Consider the following 24,162-nt stretch of genomic DNA (forward strand, 5'->3'; position numbering starts at 1 on the left):
AGGTACCTACTCGATGCCGTCCTGTAAAATCTAATTTTAGAAACATGTCTTCCGAAAAATTTCGACTTGTGAATTCTGTGATACAAATGTATTTTAATATTAAAATGTGACTTAATTATTCCCCGTATCTGAAATAATATTTTTAAGCATTATTTTACTTAATGAAAAATTTATAAGTTTCGACAAAGTATGATAAAAAATAAAAATGCATGGTGGCTTTCTTCACCGCAGTGTACAAAAGCACTGCTTACGACTGGTTTTTTCGTTTGTAAGTGCATGGTGTGTTATTCTATCTTTTGTGTTTGTAATTAATTTTATTATAGAGTCATTGTGAATTAACGCACTGATTTATTTTAATTTTTATCCTTCGGCTCTCCCCTCACATCATTCACTCTAGCACATATGGCACATAGATCTAGATTTAAGAAGCAAAAGTTCTGTTTTGAACGCCATTTGGGCCCTGTGTTAAAATGTTCTAAAACGGAATTTTTTTAAATTAACAGTATTTCAAATATCTAAACATTTTCGCACTGTTTTGTAAATACGTGTCACTGGTTTTTTTAATTGAATTTGTGGGAAACTTAACCAATTAAAGTACCTAATCTAATTGATTAACCAATCAGTTTTCAAATATCCATAGCGAGTCGATTGCGAATCGATTGTAACACCACTAATTTGTGAAGGTAATAATAAATATTACCCACTGTTTTCGATAACGGAAAGTGTTATGAAAACGTAGGTACCTAAAAAGTTTTGAAAAACTTTTCAAGTCACCGAATTTCGTGGTCGAAATGAATGGTGCTCAGTTTTCCTCTAATTGCACTCATCTCACATGGCTTGCACAGAAGGAGATTGCTTCCACTTTGCGACATTGTTAACATCAAGTTCTTCGAAGGTAAAGTTTTGTGTTGCTTTTTTGGCATGACTTTTTTACTTTACGTTGCATGAAGAGTGAAAGTTCAACTAACAAAATTTACAAATCGTTACATCTAACACTGGGAGTTGTAATGCGGACACAATAATTGTATCAAACATTAACTATATAAGTAATAGATGTACAACACTCAATACAAGGAATGCTAGTTCTGAGTAATCGAGAATAAAATACCATGCACTTCTGTAAATTCACAGTTTACTAATATATCATTGTTTCACAAGCATTAGGCCGATACGTGCTAAATATTTGTCGTAAACCTACTGTTCATATTAACGCAATTGATGTCTCATTATCGTTGTTCACTACGTAGTATCGCTATTTCTGTGATTTAGAAATTACCTAGCTCTAGGCTTGTGGGATTGGTATGGATTGGTGCCATAATTTTACAGTTTTATATTACTTATGTATTACATAAAAGGATTTTAGCCGCATCCGTTGACTTGTCAACGACGTTATATATATCATAATAAATTAAAAAGTAGCGTTATATGCTATAAGAATGAATGCCTGTTTTTAAAAACATAGCCTGTTTTATTCAAATATTAATCCAAGTATCGGAAGTTTATTGCCTTATGGAATGATAGTTAAGTACCTGCTGCTATCAAACGTACTTCCCTGCACTTACTTACTGTTCTTTATATTACAGACTATCGACATTCCAGTGCTGACAAGCCCTACCCGAATATGCCGCAGAACCCGATGCAAAAAGGCCAAAGAGTAGATTTCAATACGATCAATCCCACCATACACAAATACCATACTGCTCATTTAAGAGGGAGACATGGTGTAATCAATTATGAGAATCCAGCAAATCCGCCACTAAAAGAAGAGCCAGTGTTCTGGACGCTTCCGAAGAGAAGCACCATAGAACCAAGTGCTCGTCGCCCGTCGCCATCGGACACTAGAACAATATTCAACTATCCCACCAATATTGCTACTGCCTCTTCACAATTTATTGAAAAGCCAGTAAATTCTCACCCCATTCCACCAATTGATGAATCTATAAGAATTTCACCCATAGATCCGAGGACATCCGGGTCTTTCAAATCCTCCACACCTTCTAACAAAGATAACGTTGTCAACCTTGGGTCAAAATTATTGTCACCAGTGAAATCTACAATGACCAATGAAGAACTCTATGCAGTAATACACAAAAGTAAAAAGAAACTAAATATAAAAGGCAGCGTTGAAAGATCAGAGTCGCCGGCGTTGTCAACCACGAGTCTGTCCCCAGTTAGCTCCGAAACGTCACTATACCTCAAAGGCAACCAGCGTCACCCGGAGACGGGATACCTCGGCGATCCAAGAAGCAGAAACAGCTGGTCCCCAGCTGACAGGCAAAGTGTTATGGCAGTTCCCAGCCGTGGATTTGGCTTACAAAAACCAGAAACAACATGCGCCGATAGATACGGCCCCATACCTCAAACGTCGAGACTTGATTTCAAAAAACTCCTTCTGCAGCACAGTGTCAAATTAAATACCCTTAACACTCAAAGTAAGTCTAACAAACTCACAGCTGTTGAACAATTAAAACTGTCGAAAGAAAAGCCTGAGTTGCAGCCACCTGCCAATAACAAAAGTAAAATTAACATTCTGGATTTGAGCGGATCTCCGAAAACTTACACCCACAGGAAAGTAATAAAACCAAATCCTCAGCCTGCTTCACCTGGCAGAACGAATGCTTTAATTAAAGAACATAAGAGTTCACCAAAAATACTGCTCTCTCCGAAGTCACAATGGCGTTTCTCTAGCCCAAGATCTGATGTCCTTTCTACTCCGATTCCAGAAGTCAACAACGAAGATGATAATTCCAATAGTTCTGGAGAAAAACATGATACTTCACCGAAGACCGTACAGGCTAAAACAGTGCCCATACTTACAAATCAGCATTTCGGTGCCAGACGTAACCTAATACCGATAACCGAAAATACTTTAGAGGCTGATACCGACTTCCTTAGTACAGGTGATCACGGAGTGTTCCCACTCGATTCAGATTTTGCTAAAAGCCATGGATTGTCTCGGACGGAGTTACTACAGGCTAAACGAGCTGAATTCTTCAGTAGGCCACCTGAATCTTCACCACCCAAATTTACATCATTTAAAAGTCCAACAGCAGCGGGATCTTCTGGCAACATCCGAAATAGAACATCCCCAGAAAGAGGCAAGACATCGCCGACGACGTTAGAAACAGCATTATGATATTTTTACTAATAAAATTTAATATGATTAAAAAGTGGTGCTTGGAATTCCATTTTTATATTTCAACAATAAAATTGATAGAAGCTTTATTCTAGTCTGTTCTTGCTTAAAGTGCCATTTTTTGTGGGCACTAGACACCACTGTATTTGCACACCAGTGACTAGGTACTTACCTACCGAAAACGGTAATCTTTAAGCTCAAAAAGTTTTAGTTTATACGAAATTAGCTCTTAAGGGGCCAATGTTTTAATGTGTATTGTAAATATTTCACCTTTACAAGTATTTTTAATTTATATTTTAAGTATTTATTGAGTACCTTAATCAGTACTGTTCAAGTAGTATTTTAAACCTTTTTCAAGTTATTAGGATACAATTTTAATAAAGTGTTGAATAATAAACATGTTTTACTTATTTATTCCTGTTTACCATGTGAGTCACGGCTTTGATCAGTAGATCGCGATAATACGGGAAAGAGCGCAGATTTCAATAAGTTTTTGTTAGAAATGTCAGTTATTATACAAGCTTTTTTTGCTGACTGTACTTCCTGTTGACCGTACTTGCCTCTCCGATAAGTACCTATGCTCGGAAATGTCCGCCTGACTGTCGCAAATATAGTAGTACTTATACACGCAGTTCTTCCTTATAAAATGCCACAAATTGAAAAAAGTAAAAATCACTTGTGCTCCTGCTGAGGCACCGACTTCAAACAGGTAGAAAATTATTTTATGGTTTTTTTGTAGTCGAGTCGGTTCAATTTTATGGTATAATTTTTTTTACGCTTTTTAGTGTAAACAGTCCAATAAACAATAGTTTAATGTCAACTGCTCGTCACTTTTTACGAGATTGCTTTTTCCGATGCAGTCGTTCATTATTGAGTCCTGGTGCTTCACCACACCTCCCGTTCCATTTCACCATATATATGCATTACGATAAACATAAATTGCTTAGCAACTAAGTATAAACCTGTGAAATACTTGTTATTGAATAGCTCCGTGGTCAACTGTGGTCTTTATCATCAGTTCCACTTCACCAAATGATGATTTTCAAGAGAAACGAGTGTTGATTTCCTTAGGATCCAATCATCAGATCCTGATTTGGTGCTTACCTAATGAGGGCTATCGTTTTTTGTCTCACTAGATGGCGCACTGTTGCGTGAGGTTTTTAAGTATGGCTTTCAAAATCTGTTATTACGGGCGTGAAAACAAAGTTCAGATTAAAATCATATTTAATACACCTTAAAACCGTACCATAAAAATATCGAGCATGCCACAGTGTTGCATAGTCCCCGTTTTGTTCGGAAAAAAGGGAAGACAAAGGTTTTGCGAAAGACAATACTGTCTCAAAACACAGACATTCATTGCCCCGCAACGCATATTTGCCATAATTAATTTCAGATACTTATTGCAAAATATTCACAAAATTATTCTAATTATAAATAAACCCGCGTAGCTCACCCAAAAACTATGAGATTTGACATTTCGGAGACCTCACGCTACACTAGCGCCTCTAATGGCGAATTCATACGCGATAGCCTTCATTGGAGGTATTCCTATACGAACGAAAAAAAAAACAAATTGGGCCATAAATGACGGAGTTGCTCCTTTTTTTCCCCGAGTTGACCTCCAAGCTCCCCTTATAGTCCTCCCAAGCCTCGCATCTACTGTTCAACATACGAGCTCCCCGAGCGAGTTCCTCGGGGTTCATAACACAGAATAACTATCAATCGGCAACATCGTTCGGGCACCAAGACCACACAGTCTCGTTATTGCAACACACTATGCTAGATAGAGTTCACGTAATGTTACAAATGTTACAATAGGACTCACCCGAAACACTGCCGCTCCATCACACATTTCTCGCTCTCATCACACAGGTTTTACTCCCGCCTTCACACCTTCTACCTACTTGTTACAAAAGGACTCACCCGAAACACTGCCACTCCATCACACATTTCTCGCTCTCATCACACAGGTTTTACTCCCGCCTTCACACCTACTCCCGCCGAAATTCACTCTTAAAGCGTTTTCAGATTATCCGATCCGATATCGGTATCGGACGCCGATACTAATATCGGGGCAAGTAAAACGTATAAAATATGTACCTACCTGTGTTTCAGATTATCCCATCCGATACCGGATCATATTTCATACATTGATCGGATAATCTTAACGCTCTTACATTCCTTTCTCTTTTCTATATATCCAGACGACTGTCCAACGAAAATCACGTGCACAGGCCCTAGTCTAATCTTGCCCCTAACTAGTCTTGCCACTATAAAATCATAAGGAACAGTGTACACGAAATAACCATAAACATGAGAATCATGTCATCTAAACTACATATCTGTACCAAATTTCAAGTCGGTACCTACTATTAACTATTGAGGAGTTCCCTACTGCAGAGACGATCCTGGCAGAACGACTAAGATGTACCAGATTATTGTATTGTCAACAAATTTACATAAATATTACATTACTGTAGAGGCCGGGAAGCAGGGGGTTGCCGGCCACGCAGATATAGACATGACATGAAATAAAATAATAAAACAAGCAATCAAGCATGGCGGGACGCTAGTCTGGTCGCCCTGGGCTACTACGAAACTCAAAGCTCGAAGTTCGTGTCGTGCGATCCCTCTGACACTTATACTATTTAATACAAAAGCGACGGTACGATACAAACTTCGAGTTTCGAGTTTCGTAGTAGCCCTGCTGTTGCGTGCGCGCGTGTTGCGCTGGCTGCTGGCGCGGCGGCTGCGGAGCGGTTGCTGTTGGCGTAGGCCGTGCCGGAAAGCGCGCGTTGAAACAAAACAAAAGACTGTCGCATTGCCGGCCAGCGGCCTGCAAAGTTGTATGAAATCTCTTTGCAGGCCGCTAGAGTGACCGCAGGCAGGCAAGCGAGCCGCAGCGCCTGCAGCGCAATACTTCTCGACCTATTATTTGTAACACAACGCCAATATTTCATGTCGTTTGAGAAAATTACTTTACAGGGTTCTAGACCACTAAATTTTTTTTCATTTTAGTTTGTAACACAGGTTTTTTTTTAAATTGTTTTGTTTATGAATCGGCCTAGTTGTCAAAATAAAGGCATCAAAATTTAGAATTATATGGGTACTTATACTCTTTGATTTAGAACAAAATTATTTTCCGAAAATGTCTTATGAAGAGTGCTCAAATGGACTCAAAATATTATTATGTATTATTAACACAGGAATTCTATTGGTTGAAGTTTATACCCCCGTAATGGGCGTCACCCATTCTTTGATTGGACCAACAGCTGTAGTCACAGTATATATATTGATAGGGTGCCAAATATTGGCATCATGTTTAGGCCACTATGGAACAGAGTTTTTTCAAATGTATTCATCAATTGCTTGTATATGTGTGCAGTTGGCTTTTTCTTCAGTAGTGTTCAATGAGGTAAGAGTTCCAGAAATTGTAAAGGATGGCACTGCCCACCTTATCCTAAATGGAGTGCTTCCCATTATAATGACAATTTTCCTAATTGCTGATTTTGTGCTGATTTTTTGCTCTTTTCGTGATGAGGGACCTCTGGGAGGCAATACCATTTCTAACTTCCTTGTGGCATACAGAACCAGATCAAGATCAAATACCTCTAATACATCAGGCAAGAACTAAAAAAAAATGTTATATGTTTACTTAAAATGGATCTGCAATTAGAGGATATATTAATTATAAGGAGTAAAAGCAAGAAAACTTTATTCACAAAAATGCAGAAATTACTGAGCACAAATTTTAAATAAACATGTAGAATCAATCTGGAATTGAAATAAAAGGCTATTACTTAATTTACAAATATATTTATTATTCCTAATAAAGTAATAAACTAGATGTTTTTAATCATATGAACAATGATTCAATCATTAACTAAACAATAATGCTTGTTAACTGGACTGCACACTTTGAAGGAAATCAATGTAATTACTTGAACAATTAAGACAAACAACTGGATTTTTTTTAAATAATAACATTTTTGTTAGTTACTGAAAACCTGAAATTCAATCATGTATTAAAATTTGGTAATACTGCGCAGTTGCGGGTGTAAAGGCCTGTTTCCCCACTTACATAAATTTTAAGTGACAGATATCTGTGATGCTGTCTCTGTTAGTTTTGTCCAAATAAACAGAGGCTGCATCACATTTATTTATCAATTCCCAGCATAGGTCACAAGATACAAATCAATTGAAGAATAACTACTGAATATACTATGTCCAGTACAAATTTATCAATGAAAAAAGACCTTTAAAATAATGATAAATGTTGAAACAATTTCCAAATTCACAAAACTGGGAATCATCAGCTGAAGCACTGTGCTACAAAAAAATCGGGACTTAGGTTTAGGTTAATTTCTTTGCTGATTGCATGCAGCAGAATCATCTAATGCTGACATGATGTGGCCTGTGTTACCTTCTATATCTAGCCAAACTGGCACTCATCAACTGGTACTGGCATCATGTAAACTAGGATTTATGCTTACAACATACAACCTGCCCCATGCAGCACTCAGTCATAAATTGTAATTAAAATAATCACCACAATTTAAGATTTGTTGTTTTCTTTAATAATAGTACAAATCCAGTTATTAAAAAGTCTGATACCTAAGTCTATATATGCAGTTCCAACTATCACTATTTGTTCATAGGCGGTCCATTCATTAAGGGCGGTCGCATCTGACCCATGGGTCCCATTGGGCCCATAGGACCCATGCCCATCATCATTGGCGGTCTCATTCCCATCATAGGAGGCATCGGTCCGTGAGGTCCCATCATCATATGAGGTGCCATCGGGCCGCCAGGACCCATAGCTTGGGGCGGCAGCATTCCCGGGGGACCACCAGGCGTCGGCACCGGCGGCCGCGGCCCTCCAGGTCCCATCACAGAAGGATCCCAAGGAGGCGGAATCGCAGCACCTTTTCCACCGAATGGATTTTGCGCTATTTTCCCAGCTTTAAACGCGGCTGTCGTAGCATCTATGAGATGTTGAGCTTGCTCCTCCATCCATTTCTGGTAATAGAACTTCACGTTGTCTTTATGCTTTCGGCCCGTACAATGTGTTTTTCTCACGCTAGGTGAATCGTGAGTTAGGTAAGTATCACAATAATCACAATAATATTTTGGCATCGTTCAAAGAGCTAGAAACTTCTCTACTAATCCACGAATAACCAAAAAACTAAACTAATACGACAACGACGCTCGCTTCGCTTCTCGCTTACGTTCAATCAATCACTATGACATTGACATGACACACCACACTGATATGAATGACAGTTCATTATAAGTGCTGCCATTAATAATAAAGTAAAAAAAAAACTTCGGTCCAAGTTATACTTAGTTTTAGCATGATGACAAAATATAGAATTGTTCTAGGGCCCATAGAAATGAGTTCATTTAATAAAAATGACAAAAATCAATACTTTTAGCTAAGACTAACACTAACACTACAACACTAACATTGACTTAAATTAAATTTATCGTAGGAAACAAATAATAATATACCTAGTCAGTTGCTGACCGAATCCATAAATAGTAATTGTATTTTATTCTTTCAATACGGATTGTGAGCTGTTTAAGTAGTTTAAAAAAAAATCAGATAATACCGTGATTTCCACGTTATTTTTTGGTAATGAAACAAACTAATGCGATAATTTTTTAAACTTGGCAATTTTTTAAACAAAGTAAAAATAATAAAAAAAAGTAAAGATCCATTAGCACGTGTGGGTTGGGTGGTGTGCTATACATTATGATACAATACTCTTTGGTGGTGTGGTGTGCTCGATAAATTAGATTGGTTATTTGCATTGCATTATTGATTGATTGAAAGCGCGTTTGACTCTCATCCAGTTTCCAAGTTAACAAATGTGTTAAAGTGAACAGGACCATGTCAAATATGAAATACATTTTAGTTACCGGGGGTGTGATAAGTGGTGTCGGAAAAGGTGTAATCGCAAGTTCATTTGGTACTATTTTGAAAAGCTGTGGCATCGACGTGACTTCTATCAAAATCGATCCGTATATTAACATCGACGCAGGCACTTTCTCTCCATACGAACATGGTAAGTGGTTCCTGTAATCTGTACTTCCGATGTTTTGTGAAGAGCGCTGTCATACAAACTGCACTGTAAATGATGCGATTGTTGGCATGTCTATTTATATTTTCTAGGTGAAGTTTACGTATTGGATGATGGTGGCGAGGTGGACCTTGATCTTGGCAACTACGAGCGTTTCCTGGACATCACTTTGCATCGGGACAACAACATAACTACGGGCAAGATCTACCAACAGGTGATCGAGCGCGAGCGTCGCGGAGACTACCTCGGCAAAACGGTGCAGGGTAAGGACATATAATCACAATTTATGGCAAATTGATGTGTTACTTTTTTTAGCCTTAATAGATTTCCACTTGGGTGTCTTCTGATATGTACCTATATACATGTAATTTAATGATCATGGTATTATTATTTCTTTTCTTCACAGTTATACCTCACATAACTGACGCAATACAAGAATGGGTGCAACGAGTAGCCCACATCCCTGTGACTGCAGAGAACACTCCTCCGAGAGTCTGCATAGTCGAGCTTGGAGGAACAATCGGTGACATTGAGGGCATGTCGTTCGTTGAGGCATTCAGACAATTTCAATTCCGAGTGAAAAGGGAAAACTTTTGTTGCGCTCATGTGTCCCTCATCCCGATGGTAAGTAGGAAGCCAATGAGTTTATTTATTTAGAACATTTAGTATTGCACATTTCACTTTTACTGCCTTACTCAGAAACATCAATGACTCAAGCTTAATTAACAGTTATAACTTAATTAGAATTACTTGTGCTTGCATTTCGTGTGCGATCTGGTCACATTCCACTAAATTATTTCCTAATTTTGATAAGAGTTGTACAATCACCCTTGTGTTTAGGTTGTAATAAGACTGAAGACCTCCTTCATTTTCTTCTGGAATGTGATCAGAATAAGGATGCCAGAAACCAGTGTCTGGATGGTATGGATCTGTGGAATGGAAGTGTAAATGTGATTCTGAGTCATCCACTTTCAGAAGAAGCGATGCGGATTTACAAGTTCATCAGACGGGCCTTTGCATCCAGAGACTAGGTTTCTGGTATCCTTATTTACTTACAAGAGAGTGTAACATGTATCTGAGGCCCCCCATGAGGCTGGCATAGTCACTTTTAGTGTACTGAAGCCTCGTTAAAATATAAGATAAAAAAAAAAAAAAACTAAATTATGTACAAAATATAAAAAAAAATTTTTTTTTCTTTAATTACATGTATGTGGGTATAGTGGTTTATTAATATTAATAATGAAGTGGCTACATTTAAAAATATTTAAAATAATGTACAGTGGATTTCATTCATAGCTAGACCCCGGATTTTTGTGGCAATGACCTCACAATAGGATAGTTTGGGGAGTAAATGGAACGGTGTAAATAATATGGCTGTGTAAATGATGATGATGATGATGACATGTGTTAAGGAATGGTCCCAAGGACCATCTTACCATCCAAAAACATCTATGTGCAAAAAACACAAACAACAAGCGAGTGGACACAAAAACCAAAACAGGTTTAACTTAAACCTAACAAAATTTTTAATTTATTGTAATTACTTGTGATATATTTTTTATATAGGTATTAAATTTTAATTTAAAAAAAGAAAGAAATAAAATCATTTATTCGTGACAACATGGGAAGACGTGTAAAAGTAATAATAAAAACAAAATACAATACACATCACATGGTCCCAAATCAACAATCTGCCGGTCTTCCTTTGGGACCATCTTCACACGCATCATCATCATCATCTACTTAGACATCATTGACTAAGCAGATCTATAAGACGAGCGTGAATGGGAACGTTGGGAGAACAAGGTCTAGACAAACGTACCACAATCAAATCGGGAACATTCTGAAGGAAGGTTGGGTCAGGAGTACTCTAAACCGACGTGCATGCATGAAAAGATAGATAAATGTAGAGGAAGCAAGAGTTGTATGCCAGAATCGTAGCAAGTGGAAGGATGTAGTCTCTGCCTACCCTGTTGGGAAATAGGTGTGATTTTATGTATGTATGTATGTTTAGTGATTTGTAGCCAAGTGCATCTCACAACAATTCCATTATTAAGCTCAAACACAGCATAGTTATATCATTTTGTAACAGAGTACCGGTATCTACGGTCTTTTTTATCAGGGTCCAGTTCACCAAATGATACTTTCTGAATGTAAATACTTGACTTGATGTTAAAAATGCCAAAATCGCTATTGCCCTCGATTTCTCTAAGATCCCATCATCAGATCCTGACTTGGTGTCAATGGGACCACTTCGGAAGTATGTCCTTTAGAACTAAAAAAGAATTTTGAAATCCGGCCCACAATTGGCGGAGTTATCGCGTAACAAACATACAAAAAAAAGACACTCAAATTGAGAACCTCCTCCTTTTTCGAAGTCTGTTAAAAATGGACAAAACAAGTAGTATTCATTTGGTGAAAATAAAAATCGACTGTGACAACATACAGCATAGAAACATCAACCAAAATGCATTATTTGCAGATTTGAGACTATATGTTGTGGCAATTGAAATAATTTAAATAGAAAGAATTATGTAAATGGAATACACCTTACAACATGCACAAAAAAAGGAAATTTAAAAAGTGTACCATAAACCATAATAATACATTTTTTCAACTCAACAACACCCATGTATAAAATTATTTGATAAGTAAATATATGTGACATTTTGCTATTTTGGGTAAAGGTAGCAATGACATGAAAGCGGTCCCTCTGCCTGGCCTGTTATAACTGAAATCCACTGTATTAAAAAAAAACAAAAGTATCAATAGATAATCTAAGAGTTAGTTACTATTTATTAAAATTAATTATTTTACTATCATGTCAAATTTGTCAAATGTGAGGAATGGTTCTAATTTTGAATAACCCATTTACTGCCCATAATAATATTAAGTTATGCATGTTGTGTGCACACACAATGTGCAATAATTTAACCACATTGTGTATGTTATACCTATAGTATGCTCAACTGTTAACAGGTTCATTTTTTGCATTCTTTACTTTGCTTGATTCACTCCATTTTAATAGCATTCCTCATAATTGATATTTTAACACTTTCAAAGCTTACCTTTTTTTTGTAATATTAGGCAGTGACATGCATTTTTGGTCAAGGAGAGAGTTAATCCGTCTCTAACCAACAACTTTTCACCTGCCTGTATTTAGGTCATTTTTTTAAGTATGTTATGCTCAAAAGTGAACCTAACTAATACATAAAGTTGGCAAATAACAAACAATTCATTATGCCCCGTTCACATTATTCCAGTTAAACCGTTCCAGTAGCATGACACTGCGGTGCTCAATCAATCTTGTGTAAATCGTTTGGATTGTGAATCTGCAATGTATCGCTAATGTACAATGTTAATGTGAACCAGGCATTATGCGCATACTTATAAGTAAGGCGCTAAGGTGCGCTGGACATTCCACGGGTTAACTCACATCCACACCTTATATTAACTCCTAAAATAACTAGTACTACTAAACCTTATTTTTTAATTCTGCTGAATTCTGACAGTTGTCATAACAAGATCTTTCAGGGCTAACAAACATTTTTCTACAAAGCAGCCTGACCTTTTATTTAATTAGCAAAGGGAATGAGCATCAAAGTAGGACTAGAGCAAGCATATTTGAGCATTCAAGTTAGAAGCCAAATGACATGGCATACATAGTAGTCAGCTAAACAAATGGTCTATCAATTTTTAATCAACTTCTATCAAATGAATATGACACAGATTCAAACTTTCACTTTGAGAAACATGTTTTATCCACATTATTGGTTTATGACTATAACATTAGAAAAATCTCAACTTTAGGGTGTTAGTACTTATTTACACAATGCCAGTAAAATCATGCCAGTAGTATTACATTATTGGTTAATAAGGTACAAGGTACAAGGCATGATTTTACGGGCATTGTCTAAACCAGCACTAAGACAACATTTTTTGGCTAATAGTACAATTCAAGGCCCAGACATTTTGCATTTATTTTCTTCATCATTTGATATTATATAGTCCGCGCGACGGTTTAAGATGCCTCGGGAAAAGTGGAAGGGGTATGCGCGCAGTGGTCATTTCTTCGGTCTGTTTGGTGGGGGCAGAGGAGTGAAGGGCGGGTGGGCGTCGACGCCTACACGTTATTGGTTGATCAGATGCCAAACATTTTTAGGGCAAAAAACGTTATGCTATACGACAAGCACCAGAATATACAACTAAATATTCTGTTAATATTTCAAGCGTTGTCGTTATTGATATCGAACAAGAAACGGCAAAAAAAAAACACGTTTGTTGTATGGAAGCCCCCCTTTAATATTTATTTTATTCTGTTTTTAGTATTTGTTGTTATAGCGGCAACAGAACTACATCATCGGTGAAAATTTAACTGTGATATCTAGTCACGTTTCATGAGGTACAGCCTGGTGATAGAAAGACAAACGGACAGTGGAGTCTTAGTAATAGGGTCCCTTTTTTACCATTTGAGTACGGTACCCTAATAAACACCGTTACTTTCCCGGGTGATTTCTTCCTTTTCAGGTACGGTAGGTACTGTAGAAAAACCCGACGAGTAGGTACCTGTACAGTATGATAAAATAAAAAACATTAAATTTAAATAATCAAAAAATCCGACTGCCTTAAAAACTAAAAGGAAAAAAATAAGTCTAGTGGTCTAGAACTCAGTCAAGAAGCTCATTTAAGGTTCAACAGTCGGGACCCACTACCAAGATTTTTTGAGCTGGTTACCTTAAATGAGCTTCTTGACAGAATTCTAGACCACTAGACTTATTTTATTCCTTTTAGTTTTTAAGGCAGTCGGGATTTTTGATTTTTTTAATTTAATGTTTTTTACTTTATACTTTTTTGGTATTTCTGTGAAAATAGTAGATTAAGGGGCTGTTCCACTATCCATTGATTAGTGTTAACTGACGGTTAAATGTGATGCCGTTTCTATTGTTTTGTTCGAATAGACGGAGACGGCATCACATTTAGCCGTCTGTTAACACTAATCAATGGATGGTGAAACAACCCCTAAAAGGATTATAACCCATATATATTTAGAATGCACTAATTATTAGCTTTCATTTGATTCCCATATTGTTACAATACAAAATATACTTTTTTATTCCTTCGCCATATTTTTTTTCGCAGACGCCATATTGTAATATTATATACCCTAAGTCACTCCGAGAGCTATAACGAATCCAATGATACCTCAAATGTTACAATCCGTCCAGCCGTTTAGGCTGCAGCGAGGACCAAAGAAATGGACATGCATACCGACATACATACATACTTACTTACATACATACATACATATATACATACGCTCGAAAAACATAACCCTCCTTCGGGCAGTCGGGTAACAATTAAGATTTGCAATCGTATTAAACACGACACTTATTTTTTAACGAACATTTTCACTGTAACATAGTAGGTACTGTAACATTGCCAACTTATAACGTACTCGATACGAGCTCGAGCGTTCATTAGCACAAGACTAGCATTACACGTGCCGACGTTGGACAGTGCCAGTTATAGAATTTAGCACAGAGAGTGAAAGAGAGAAAAGGGATTGTTTACGATCGAGTGACCAGCGTGAGTAGAACTCCGCTCGTGATAAGTTTTTGATTTAATTTCGTTAATAATGGCTATCCTGTAAAATGTAATCCCGTCTTTCTTGAAATTTGACTTATTAGCCGAATTTCCACACCATCTCACTGCACAGTTAACTATTTTTAATGTTTTTCATGCCAAAATTGTTTTTGAAATAAGCACACGTACCTACACGGTCCCGAATGTTGATCCATACTGAACTTGCAATATCGCTACGCCTAACTTATATTATTGAATTATAGAATGAGATCGGCGCATCAACCGCCTTGTATGCGGTATCTAGAGGGGGTAATCTGTGGACACAAATAATGAAATATATAATACCTGAAATAACAATCATAGCCAAATTATACGAAAACATCTGAATATTTTATGAATTATTGTTGGATAGAAACTTATCAATTCCTAGCCAGCAAAGAGTGCCAACTGCTAGCAAGTATGTTAGTATCCTGGTATTTTATCTGATAATACCGGAAACATCACAATTCCACAGAACAAAAAATTAAGGTTTAGTTAGAGCCGACATTCTATGTTTGAATTTTGTTTTTCCCAGACACGGCCATTTGCAGCTTTTGGAGAACAAGTAATTTGAAGTTTGACAACTTTGGCATGAGCACCTTGCTGTTATGGCCATTATTTTATTAGAACTGCACCTGTTGATTAGTTTGTAATAATTAATTGTTATCTGATGACCAAGTCAATTTAGTGTATCTAGTTTGACTTGGACAGACAGACAGCAATAGGCTATTTGACACTATCAATCAATTGACATACTTTTAATGAGCTATATAAATTAAATTCCACCATAGATTTTGTATGATAATAACTAAAAAACAAATTTTACAGTTAATAATCATTTTGTGAAGTTGTGCCCTGGAACTATGGGTTGATTGTGTCAAATACCTCTCCTAGGAGTCGTCCATTAATCACGTGAGGTTTTTCGCAACTTTTATACCCCCCCCCCCCTCTCAACTCAAGATCACCTTATTCTTTTGGTAAAAAAAAAATTGATTCTTTACCTTGTAATATTTCCTGATTTTTCCTCCCCCCCTTTTTAGCCCCACCCCCACGTGATTAATGGAAGATCCCTTAGCAACTATAGATCATATTCCAATTTCCATAGTCTGTTATTATTTTTGCAAATTTATCTAGCCAATCATCATCATGTTGGTAGTGGTTTTATTTTGTTGTATATTAAATAATCTGGTCTGAACAAATGGAATTAAATATAATAATTGATAATACTGTATGTTTATAAACAACTGTGTCTGAAAATGTTTTAAGTTGACAAAATACATGAAATTTGTGTACAGATGGACCATTATTGGCATGGCCATGGCTGTAATTGGTTTACCATGGATTGCGCCTCTTGCATACCTACTGGTTAGAGAGGGACATATTTCATTTATACTGTCAAATTTACAAATTTATGTATACAAGACCTTAATGTTAAGGCAATAAAGTCGTGTATTTATGTATACATACATATTTTTGTAACTATAGCTGTATCGATCTCTTTGTCGTTGACTGTTCATAGCTACAAAGCATCTCACAGCAACTTGTACTAGCATGAAGGTCTAACATACTTGCACCTTGCACACAGTTGCAAGGTCACAAGAACCAAAATTCCTTTAAATGTTATTTTAATCAGCACCATATATCTAGTTTACACTGATATTTATTCTAGTTTGAGCACTTATTGTTACCAAGTCTATGCAGTTTCTAGTATTACATTTTAACTATATTTTTACCCTAGATCTTTCATCTTTGTAGCCAAAATCAACGGGAGAACCAAAGACCAAACCTACACAGTCATCAGTAAGAGAGCTCCGTGGGCTTGGTCTATCACCTGATTTGATTCTGTGTCGTTCTGAGAAACCAATCAACCACACTGTCAAGGAGAAAATATCCAACTTCTGTCATGTGGGCCCTGAACAGGTAACAAAGTCAAAATCAAAATAGTGTATGTATATACTATATTAATATGAGCTAGAAATTGTAACATTACTAGAAATTTTTGGCTGGTCTAGATTTTAAATGGGTCGTTTATGACTGTTGAACTTTAAGTAACAGATTTTTAGACTTGTATTTTCCTTTTTAGTTTTTATTTAAACTTTTATATGATTTGATTTTTTTATTGTTTTTTTTTTATCGCGTAGGTAATCTGCATCCATGACCTAACATCCGTATACCATGTGCCTTTACTGATGGAGGCTCAAGGCGTGGTGCAGTACCTAAACGAGAGGCTTCAGCTTAATATATCGATGCCACGTCCAGGAAGGTGCGTATAATACTAGTTGTTATTTGAATCTCAATACAGTTACAGAAATTCAGTATCATCATCTCGGCCTATATTATATATAATACCTGGGCGATCGAGCTTTAACTCGATAATAAGCGTTTTCCCAGAGATAAGACCAAGCTAGATCGCTTTGTCATCCCTGACAAACCCCCACATACCAAATTTTTCGAAATCGTTGGAGCCGTTTCAGAGATCCCCGGTATATATATACATATATATAAAACAATTGCTCGTTTAAAGGTATTAGATAGATAGATACGTCCCATAGAGCGCAGGCCTCCTCTCAGAATGTATTAAAAACGTCACTTCTTTTCTTTGTTTGTTTCGTTTTAGTAGATAATTACCTTCATTGGTTTTTTTTAATTTTTCTTTGCAGATTCATGCGAAAATGGCGCAATCTCGCCAAACGAGTAGACAACCTGCGTAAAGAAGTAAACATTGCCCTGGTCGGCAAATACACTAAACTAGAAGATAGCTACGCCAGTGTAACCAAGGCTTTACAGCACGCCTGCATCGCTGCGAGTAGCAAACTCAATCTGACTTATATTGAAGCTGTATCTCTGGAAAGACAAACTAAAATTGATGATCCTGTTAGCTATCATAAGGCGTGGCAGGATCTTTGCAAGAGCGAGTAAGTAACTAGATCAAGTACATTTAAATAAGCGATGCACAAGGATTGGCATTCGTTAAAGGAGTGTAATATTGGTTACCTGACAATGGAACTGGTTACCAATCTGACGCACTTCTAGACGTCATTTATGTCAATCTTATGTCTGGTATATTAAATGTGTTAGCTAGTCGGAAAATTAAAGAGAATACCTGCGAAATTAGGCTCATTTATTACTGTTTAATCCCACTCAAGTTACAATACTTAAAAAAAAAAGCTTTTTTCTTACCCACAACAACAGACGAGGTATTTAGGGCGAGAGGTCCGTTTGACGTTACAATTTTGCTTCTAATCAGACTCAGGCTCCTTTTAGTTATTTAACCAATCGCAAACGTGACACAAATGTCAAAGTTGTCATAAAGACTAACCCCCTTATTCATAAAGCTTAACAAGCCTATGTTAGCTAACAAATGCTTTGTCCCTTTCTAACAAATACAAATGTCGAAGTGACAGATAAGGACAAACGAATTTTAGCGGCATTTTAACTAAAATAGGTTTAATTGTCGTTTATGAATAAGGGGGCTAGTCTGGTCTATCTGTATGTGTAGCCCTCATTTATCAACTTCTTTGCAGTGGAGTGATCGTCCCCGGTGGATTCGGCCAAAGAGGAATGGAAGGCAAAATCGAGGCTTGTCAATGGTGCCGCGAAACCCAGAAGCCGTTCTTAGGAATTTGCCTTGGCCTGCAAGCGTCAGTCATAGAGTTTGCTAGGAATGTACTCGGATTGAAAGGTGCCAACAGCACTGAAGTCAACCCGCAATGTGAAGACAAACTGGTCATCGACATGCCTGAACACCACCCAGGGAATCTCGGTGGAACCATGAGGCTTGGGAAGAGGAAAACTTTTTTGGAACCTAGCATAATAAGTAAGTTATTTTTTATTTTAAAACTAGACCACATTGAAAAAAAAAGAAACAAAATAGCTATAGCTAGGGCTGAGAATCGAACCCAGCAGATGCTCATCATTCCGTGATGCGTACTGAGTCAGCTCATAAGACAAAATTTCGCAATGTTATCTCGAAACAGTGATTTTTTTACACTGGATGGACGGCCACATAATATAAAGTGCTATACTTTGACATAGCTAACCAAATCGGTACGCGAGTCTGACTCTCACTTAGCCGGTTTTTTTTTTTCAATGTGTGTGTGTTTAGGAATATTTAGGAAAAAAATAAACAACTTCAATAACGAAATAAACTGCCTCCCGTAAATGTGCAATCAAGTTTTGCTTGACCTATTTTTGAGCAGTCTTAAGCCATTATTTGAACTTGTGCACGCATTCGCGGCGAGCGGCAAATACTGCTCCATTGCACTGTTGACTAAAAAAAAGAAGCAAAGAGATTGCAAGAAGATAAAGCACTTTCATAATTTCATTTATTTTTAACAGCTCAATTGTACAAAAGGGAAGTGATAGAAGAACGCCATAGGCACAGATACGAAGTAAATCCTGAGTATATCGAGCAACTAGAAGCGGCCGGCTTGCGTTTTGTGGGCAAAGACGAGAGTAGGACACGAATGGAGGTCGCCATTGTCGACGGCCACCCTTACTATGTGTCAGTGCAATTCCATCCGGAATATCTGTCTAGGCCTTTGTCGCCAAGCCCACCTTTCTTAGGGTAAGTACTTTACTGCCTTTGTCATAAATCATAACAGTAAAGCCCGATACTTTTTTTATTTTTGTTGAGGTTTTAAACAGTCCAGGTAATCATGTCAGCCTCATCGGTGCTCGCTCACGCTCAGTTCCCTACACAAGGGACAGATCAAAGAAGTGGTAAATGCAAATGGCTATGTCAGGTGTCGTGTCGGCTCTGAGAGCCAACAATGAGGGCTATCGCGAATGAATTCGCCGCTAGAGGCGCTAGTGTAGCGTGAGGTCTCCGAAATGTCAAATCTCATAGTTTTTGAGTGAGCTACGCGGGTTTATTTATAATAAGATTTTTTTTGTGAATATTTTGCATAACCTGAAATTAATTATGGCAATTATGCGTTAAGGAGCAAAGAATGTCTGTGTTTTGAGACAGTTTTGTCTTTCGGAAACTTTTGTCCTCCCTTTTTTTCCGAACAAAACAGGACTTAGCAACACTGTGGTTGCTGGATATTTTTATGGTACGGTTTTAAGGTGTTTTAAATATGATTTTAATCTAAACTTTGTTTTAACGCCCGTAATAACAGACTTTGAAAGCCACACTTAAAAACCTCACGCAACAGTGCGCCATCTAGTGAGACAAAAAACGATAGCCCTCATTGACCTGGCCATTGTGCATGGATCCCAAACACCCTAGAGTAGAACTCCTTTTTTCCCTGAATGGCAGATTCTTGAAATGGCAGATTAATCAAACAACAGATTCTGTTAATGGCAGATTCCTGAAACGGCAGATGTACAGTTAAGTACTTAATATAATAATTGAATACGGTTAAAAAAAAAAATGACAGTTTGTTTTGAATACTTACAAAAAATTTACAGTTTATTTTGAATTTTTTTTTATACAGTATAGGCTTGCGTTAGGCCACAATCACGCCTGATGGAAAGCGAGGAAGAAGCTTACGATGGAACACGCTTGCCTAGTAAATGCTCATTTACTCTGGACTTGAAAGCGGCCAATACTTACATAAATTAACAGAACTAAGTACAAACTTACAACAAACTCAACTTTCTTCTTTTAACAAATCTAATTTCAGTCGTTTTAAGACTGTCGCAGGTTTTTCTATTTTTTTTTTATTTGGTTATTTAAGTATCTACTTTGGGGTGAATATTTGAGAATTAATTATTTTGTTAGATGACATACATGTCGTGCTATCGCAAATAAATTAGTCTTATTCTCTGGTTTAGACGGTAGTAAAACGAGTCACGTATGAGGCACAGCTCCCAGAAGCATGGTTTTAGAGAAAAAAATGTTTTTAATATTTTATTGTTTTTTTTTATTTTGTCTCCACTAAACATTGTGTAGTAGGGGAACAAGCTTGGACGGAAGTATTTCTATTACCCAACAACCACACGGATTTCGACGCCCGCCATGCACAGCACATCGCTGATCTACTGAGATTCTCCCTAAATAGGGTGCACGATGTGGTATCAGAAATGGTATCTAATGTTGTAGATTCAAAATATTTTACTTAAAATGTGCATTTTCATTTCAATTAAAATAAGTGAAGTTTCAGTTCGCTGCTGTTGATCTTGATACCTACTAATTCCAATCTACGTGTTTTATAGGTAACTGTACAATATCTGCCGTTTGAGGAGTCTGCCATTTAAGTAATCTGCCATTTAGGGAACAAGGGCTAGAACTCTCCTTAACGAGTCTGAGTTCCCAACACATTCCAACAACAAATGGGACAAGTCTTCTACCTTCTGACAAATCTCATACATTAGTGATGGTAAACCATCTCACTCTCATCATAATGCAAAACAGATCCATACTTGCGAAAGAAGTAGATATACAGTTGTAGAGCTCCAATTGATGGACACAGACTCTACTGCCAGACTGCCTATTGCATTCATACCCCAAATGGTTGACTTATTAACGAGTTAACTTTATTTCTAATTTTTTTTTCAGACTTATTCTGGCGTCTCTTGGAAAACTTAAAAACTATATGTCTAAAGGATGTCGCTTGAGTCCTAGAAACCTATCAGATGTCAGTTCAGGTAGGTGATAAAAGTATTCTAACACATTTGTGATTTGTTATTGTTTAATGTAGGTATACTAGATTCGACTTCTCAAAGTTCGTCTGAAGTGCCTAATGAGTGTAGGTATGAACTTGTTGATTATTCGTATATGTATATTATTAGAATGCAACAGATGTAGCCATTAAGTGTCATCGGAATGAAGCAAACCTAAACGCATAACATCTCATTTGTTAACTTTAAAATCCTGAGCTTTCGGGCCCTTTTCCTCGTGATAGTCGCTACCCTTATAATATGTGACGATGTGACTTGAATACCAGTGAATGCTGCACCTTAAAATATGTATTAAATATATAACACAGGTTTTCTTTCAGACGAAGAAGACGATTTGTCGCTGTCATCGCTTAGCCTCACTGAAGAAAAGACAACGATTGAAAATGGAAAAGCAAAACAAGTTAACGGCGTAAGCAAATAAGCAAAATGTCTAGTTTTATTAAGTTTAGGTAGCCATTTTAATTTTGTTGACAAATGAAATGTTTTTTTCTTAACTCTGTAGCTACTGAGTGTAGCTTTTTTTTAATGATGTTCCTCAATTTTGTGTACATTTCTAGTTAATATTATACAGCATAATATTGATTTAATGTGTAGAACATTTTATTTTTTATTGCCATAGCTTATGCAACATTTTGTCACTAGGTATGATTTAATTTCGTATTTTAAGTGAAAGACATTCGCATCATTTTATTATGTTGTATAGTATTCGACGAACACCAAAATTAAATACATTCACGTTTTTCAGATAGCTAGCTGGTTTAGAAATATGTAATTTAATTGTTTTAAGTATGCATTTTATATTTTGTGAAATTAGAAAGCAACTTTAGCTATTGTTTAATTTTGGTGCAAACATTTTTGGTTTTCGTATGTATTTTACTTAAGCCATATTCTAAGTTTAAGCGTAATATTTTGATGAAATATACTGAATCGTTCATTGATATATTATATAAACACAGTAGTATACTGTTAAGCATGTGTCACACTGTATGTGCGATCTAAGTTTTCCATTGTGGTCAAAAATGTAGTAACTTGCATGTGTAATTTTTACTTTATTTAGTGCCGTTATACTTTGATCGGATTAGACTGTTAGAATATGATACAAAATGAAAACAAAACAAAACATTTTTTTTGCTAAGCTAAAGATTTATTCACAATATTTTCTAATAAATTATAGATAAGTCATTAGCAAAACACTCCATTTTAATAATGCCCAGAAGATAATAATTAAACAAATGTAAATGCTAATTTGTAAGTGACCACTGTTACTGTTGTGACTGGTCACAATACATACATTCAGTGAGACACATATTTAAAATTGTATTTTTAGAATCTCCCATTGAATATTTTTTTTTATAATTATCGCTATTTTCTCATAGGTATTATTACAAAATATCTAATTGTTAAATGTAATTTGGATAGAGGAAGTGGAGTATGATTACATTACACACTGCTGTGTACAATTGACCTACATATTTCTTAACTTTTAAATTTGACCTTTGACTAAGTTTGTGATTGTTATTTGTGATGATAATGTATGTGATTACAAGGCTGTTGTAATGCGCTATGAAATGGTTATAATATATGATATGACATATATATATATATTTCTGTAAATGTATTGTGGTCTTCGTCACACAATGATGTTTCGAATGTTTCAGTGACAGAATAACATATTTTGTATATGTAATCTTTATGAAAAAGTATGTAAACATACTTTCTACAAAAAGTAAGAAATGGAATATTCAATAAACAATCGCGTTTCAAAACGCCGTAGTATTTAAGACAAAATGTTGCAGTCATCTGAATACAAGTAAAATTGTATTAAAATTTACCTCCAACCAATTTATGAAAATGTTATGTGTTTTATTGTTGTTTGTGGTTTGAGTCAAGACATTTGACCATCAAAACTTAAAATGTGGCCCCAAAATTATTCTAAACCAGAACAAAACAAATTCTGGTAACAATTCGTTAATTAAATCGCTTTATTACGCGAGCATTCCATATTGATTACACAATATTCGAATATTTGAATTTTGATATAATAATATAAATAAATACTTGTAATATCTTCCACATCAATTAATTAAATTTTGTTGTGCTAAATACTGAATTTTATTTGCTTAGTCAAAATTTAACATCAACTTTTGGAATATACGTGAAGTGAAAATTCATTAATTCATCCCAGCCTATATACGTCCCTCTGCAGGGCACAGGCCTCCCCTCAGAATGAGAGGGCTTGGGCAGTAGTTCCCACGCGGGCCCAGTGCGGATTGGGAACTTCACACACACCATTGAATTGCTTCGCAGGTTTGTGCAAGTTTCCTCACGATGTTTTCCTTCACCGTAAAGCTCATGGTAAATTTAAAATTAATTCCGCACATGAATTTCGAAAAACTCAGAGGTGCGAGCCGGGGTTTGAACCCACGATCCTCTGCTTGAGAGGCCATAGGTCAAACCACTCGGCCACCACGGCTTTTTTTAAGTGAAAATTACCACAATACAATCTGACAGTACGAGTCGTCGAATTTGCGACTTGATTTCATGTATTTTGAAACCAGCTGAAGTATTTATAATTTACGAACAGGTCGAGTCACAAAGCTGGCCAACAAAATTCGTTGCATCCTGTTGCGTTAAAAAACCCACAAAAAAGCTACTTCCTAAATCGGCAGATATACCCATCAATAGAATGTTGTG

At 36.5% G+C, this 24,162-nt stretch overlaps 3 protein-coding genes across 4 annotated transcripts in view; 2 read left to right on the plus strand and 1 right to left on the minus strand.

Moving 5' to 3' along the window:
- The window catches only part of gukh (NHS actin remodeling regulator GUK-holder), an 81,443-nt gene extending 77,931 nt beyond the window's left edge, over window positions 1-3,512 (plus strand). The window contains exon 7 of the mRNA XM_074086884.1: window positions 1,584-3,512. Coding sequence (XP_073942985.1) covers window positions 1,584-3,136 — 1,553 coding nt within the window. The 3' untranslated portion in view covers window positions 3,137-3,512. The remainder of the gene's footprint in view (window positions 1-1,583) is intronic.
- Window positions 3,513-6,936: 3,424 nt separating this feature from the next.
- Window positions 6,937-8,400, minus strand: snRNP-U1-C (small ribonucleoprotein particle U1 subunit C). The gene has a single exon (XM_074086886.1). It carries the CDS (start codon window positions 8,270-8,272, stop codon window positions 7,781-7,783), a length of 492 nt encoding a protein of 163 aa, XP_073942987.1. The 5' UTR covers window positions 8,273-8,400; the 3' UTR covers window positions 6,937-7,780.
- A 400-nt stretch (window positions 8,401-8,800) lies between these two features.
- Ctps (CTP synthase) lies at window positions 8,801-23,571 on the plus strand. Of its 2 annotated transcripts, XM_074086887.1 has the most exons (11): window positions 8,801-9,204; window positions 9,312-9,482; window positions 9,626-9,843; window positions 15,377-15,406; window positions 16,597-16,761; window positions 16,983-17,104; window positions 17,502-17,756; window positions 18,366-18,658; window positions 19,180-19,408; window positions 21,347-21,435; window positions 21,789-23,571. In XM_074086887.1, exons 1-11 carry the CDS (start codon window positions 9,030-9,032, stop codon window positions 21,887-21,889), a joined length of 1,848 nt encoding a protein of 615 aa, XP_073942988.1. In that variant the 5' UTR covers window positions 8,801-9,029; the 3' UTR covers window positions 21,890-23,571. The 2 variants fall into 2 exon arrangements, with proteins under 2 accessions (XP_073942988.1, XP_073942989.1); XM_074086888.1 differs by lacking the exon at window positions 15,377-15,406 and having other exon boundaries at window positions 8,805-9,204.
- The last annotated feature ends 591 nt before the right edge of the window (window positions 23,572-24,162 follow it).

Source organism: Choristoneura fumiferana, chromosome 4, assembly GCF_025370935.1.
Source record: "Choristoneura fumiferana chromosome 4, NRCan_CFum_1, whole genome shotgun sequence".
Taxonomy (NCBI): Eukaryota; Metazoa; Arthropoda; class Insecta; order Lepidoptera; family Tortricidae; genus Choristoneura; species Choristoneura fumiferana.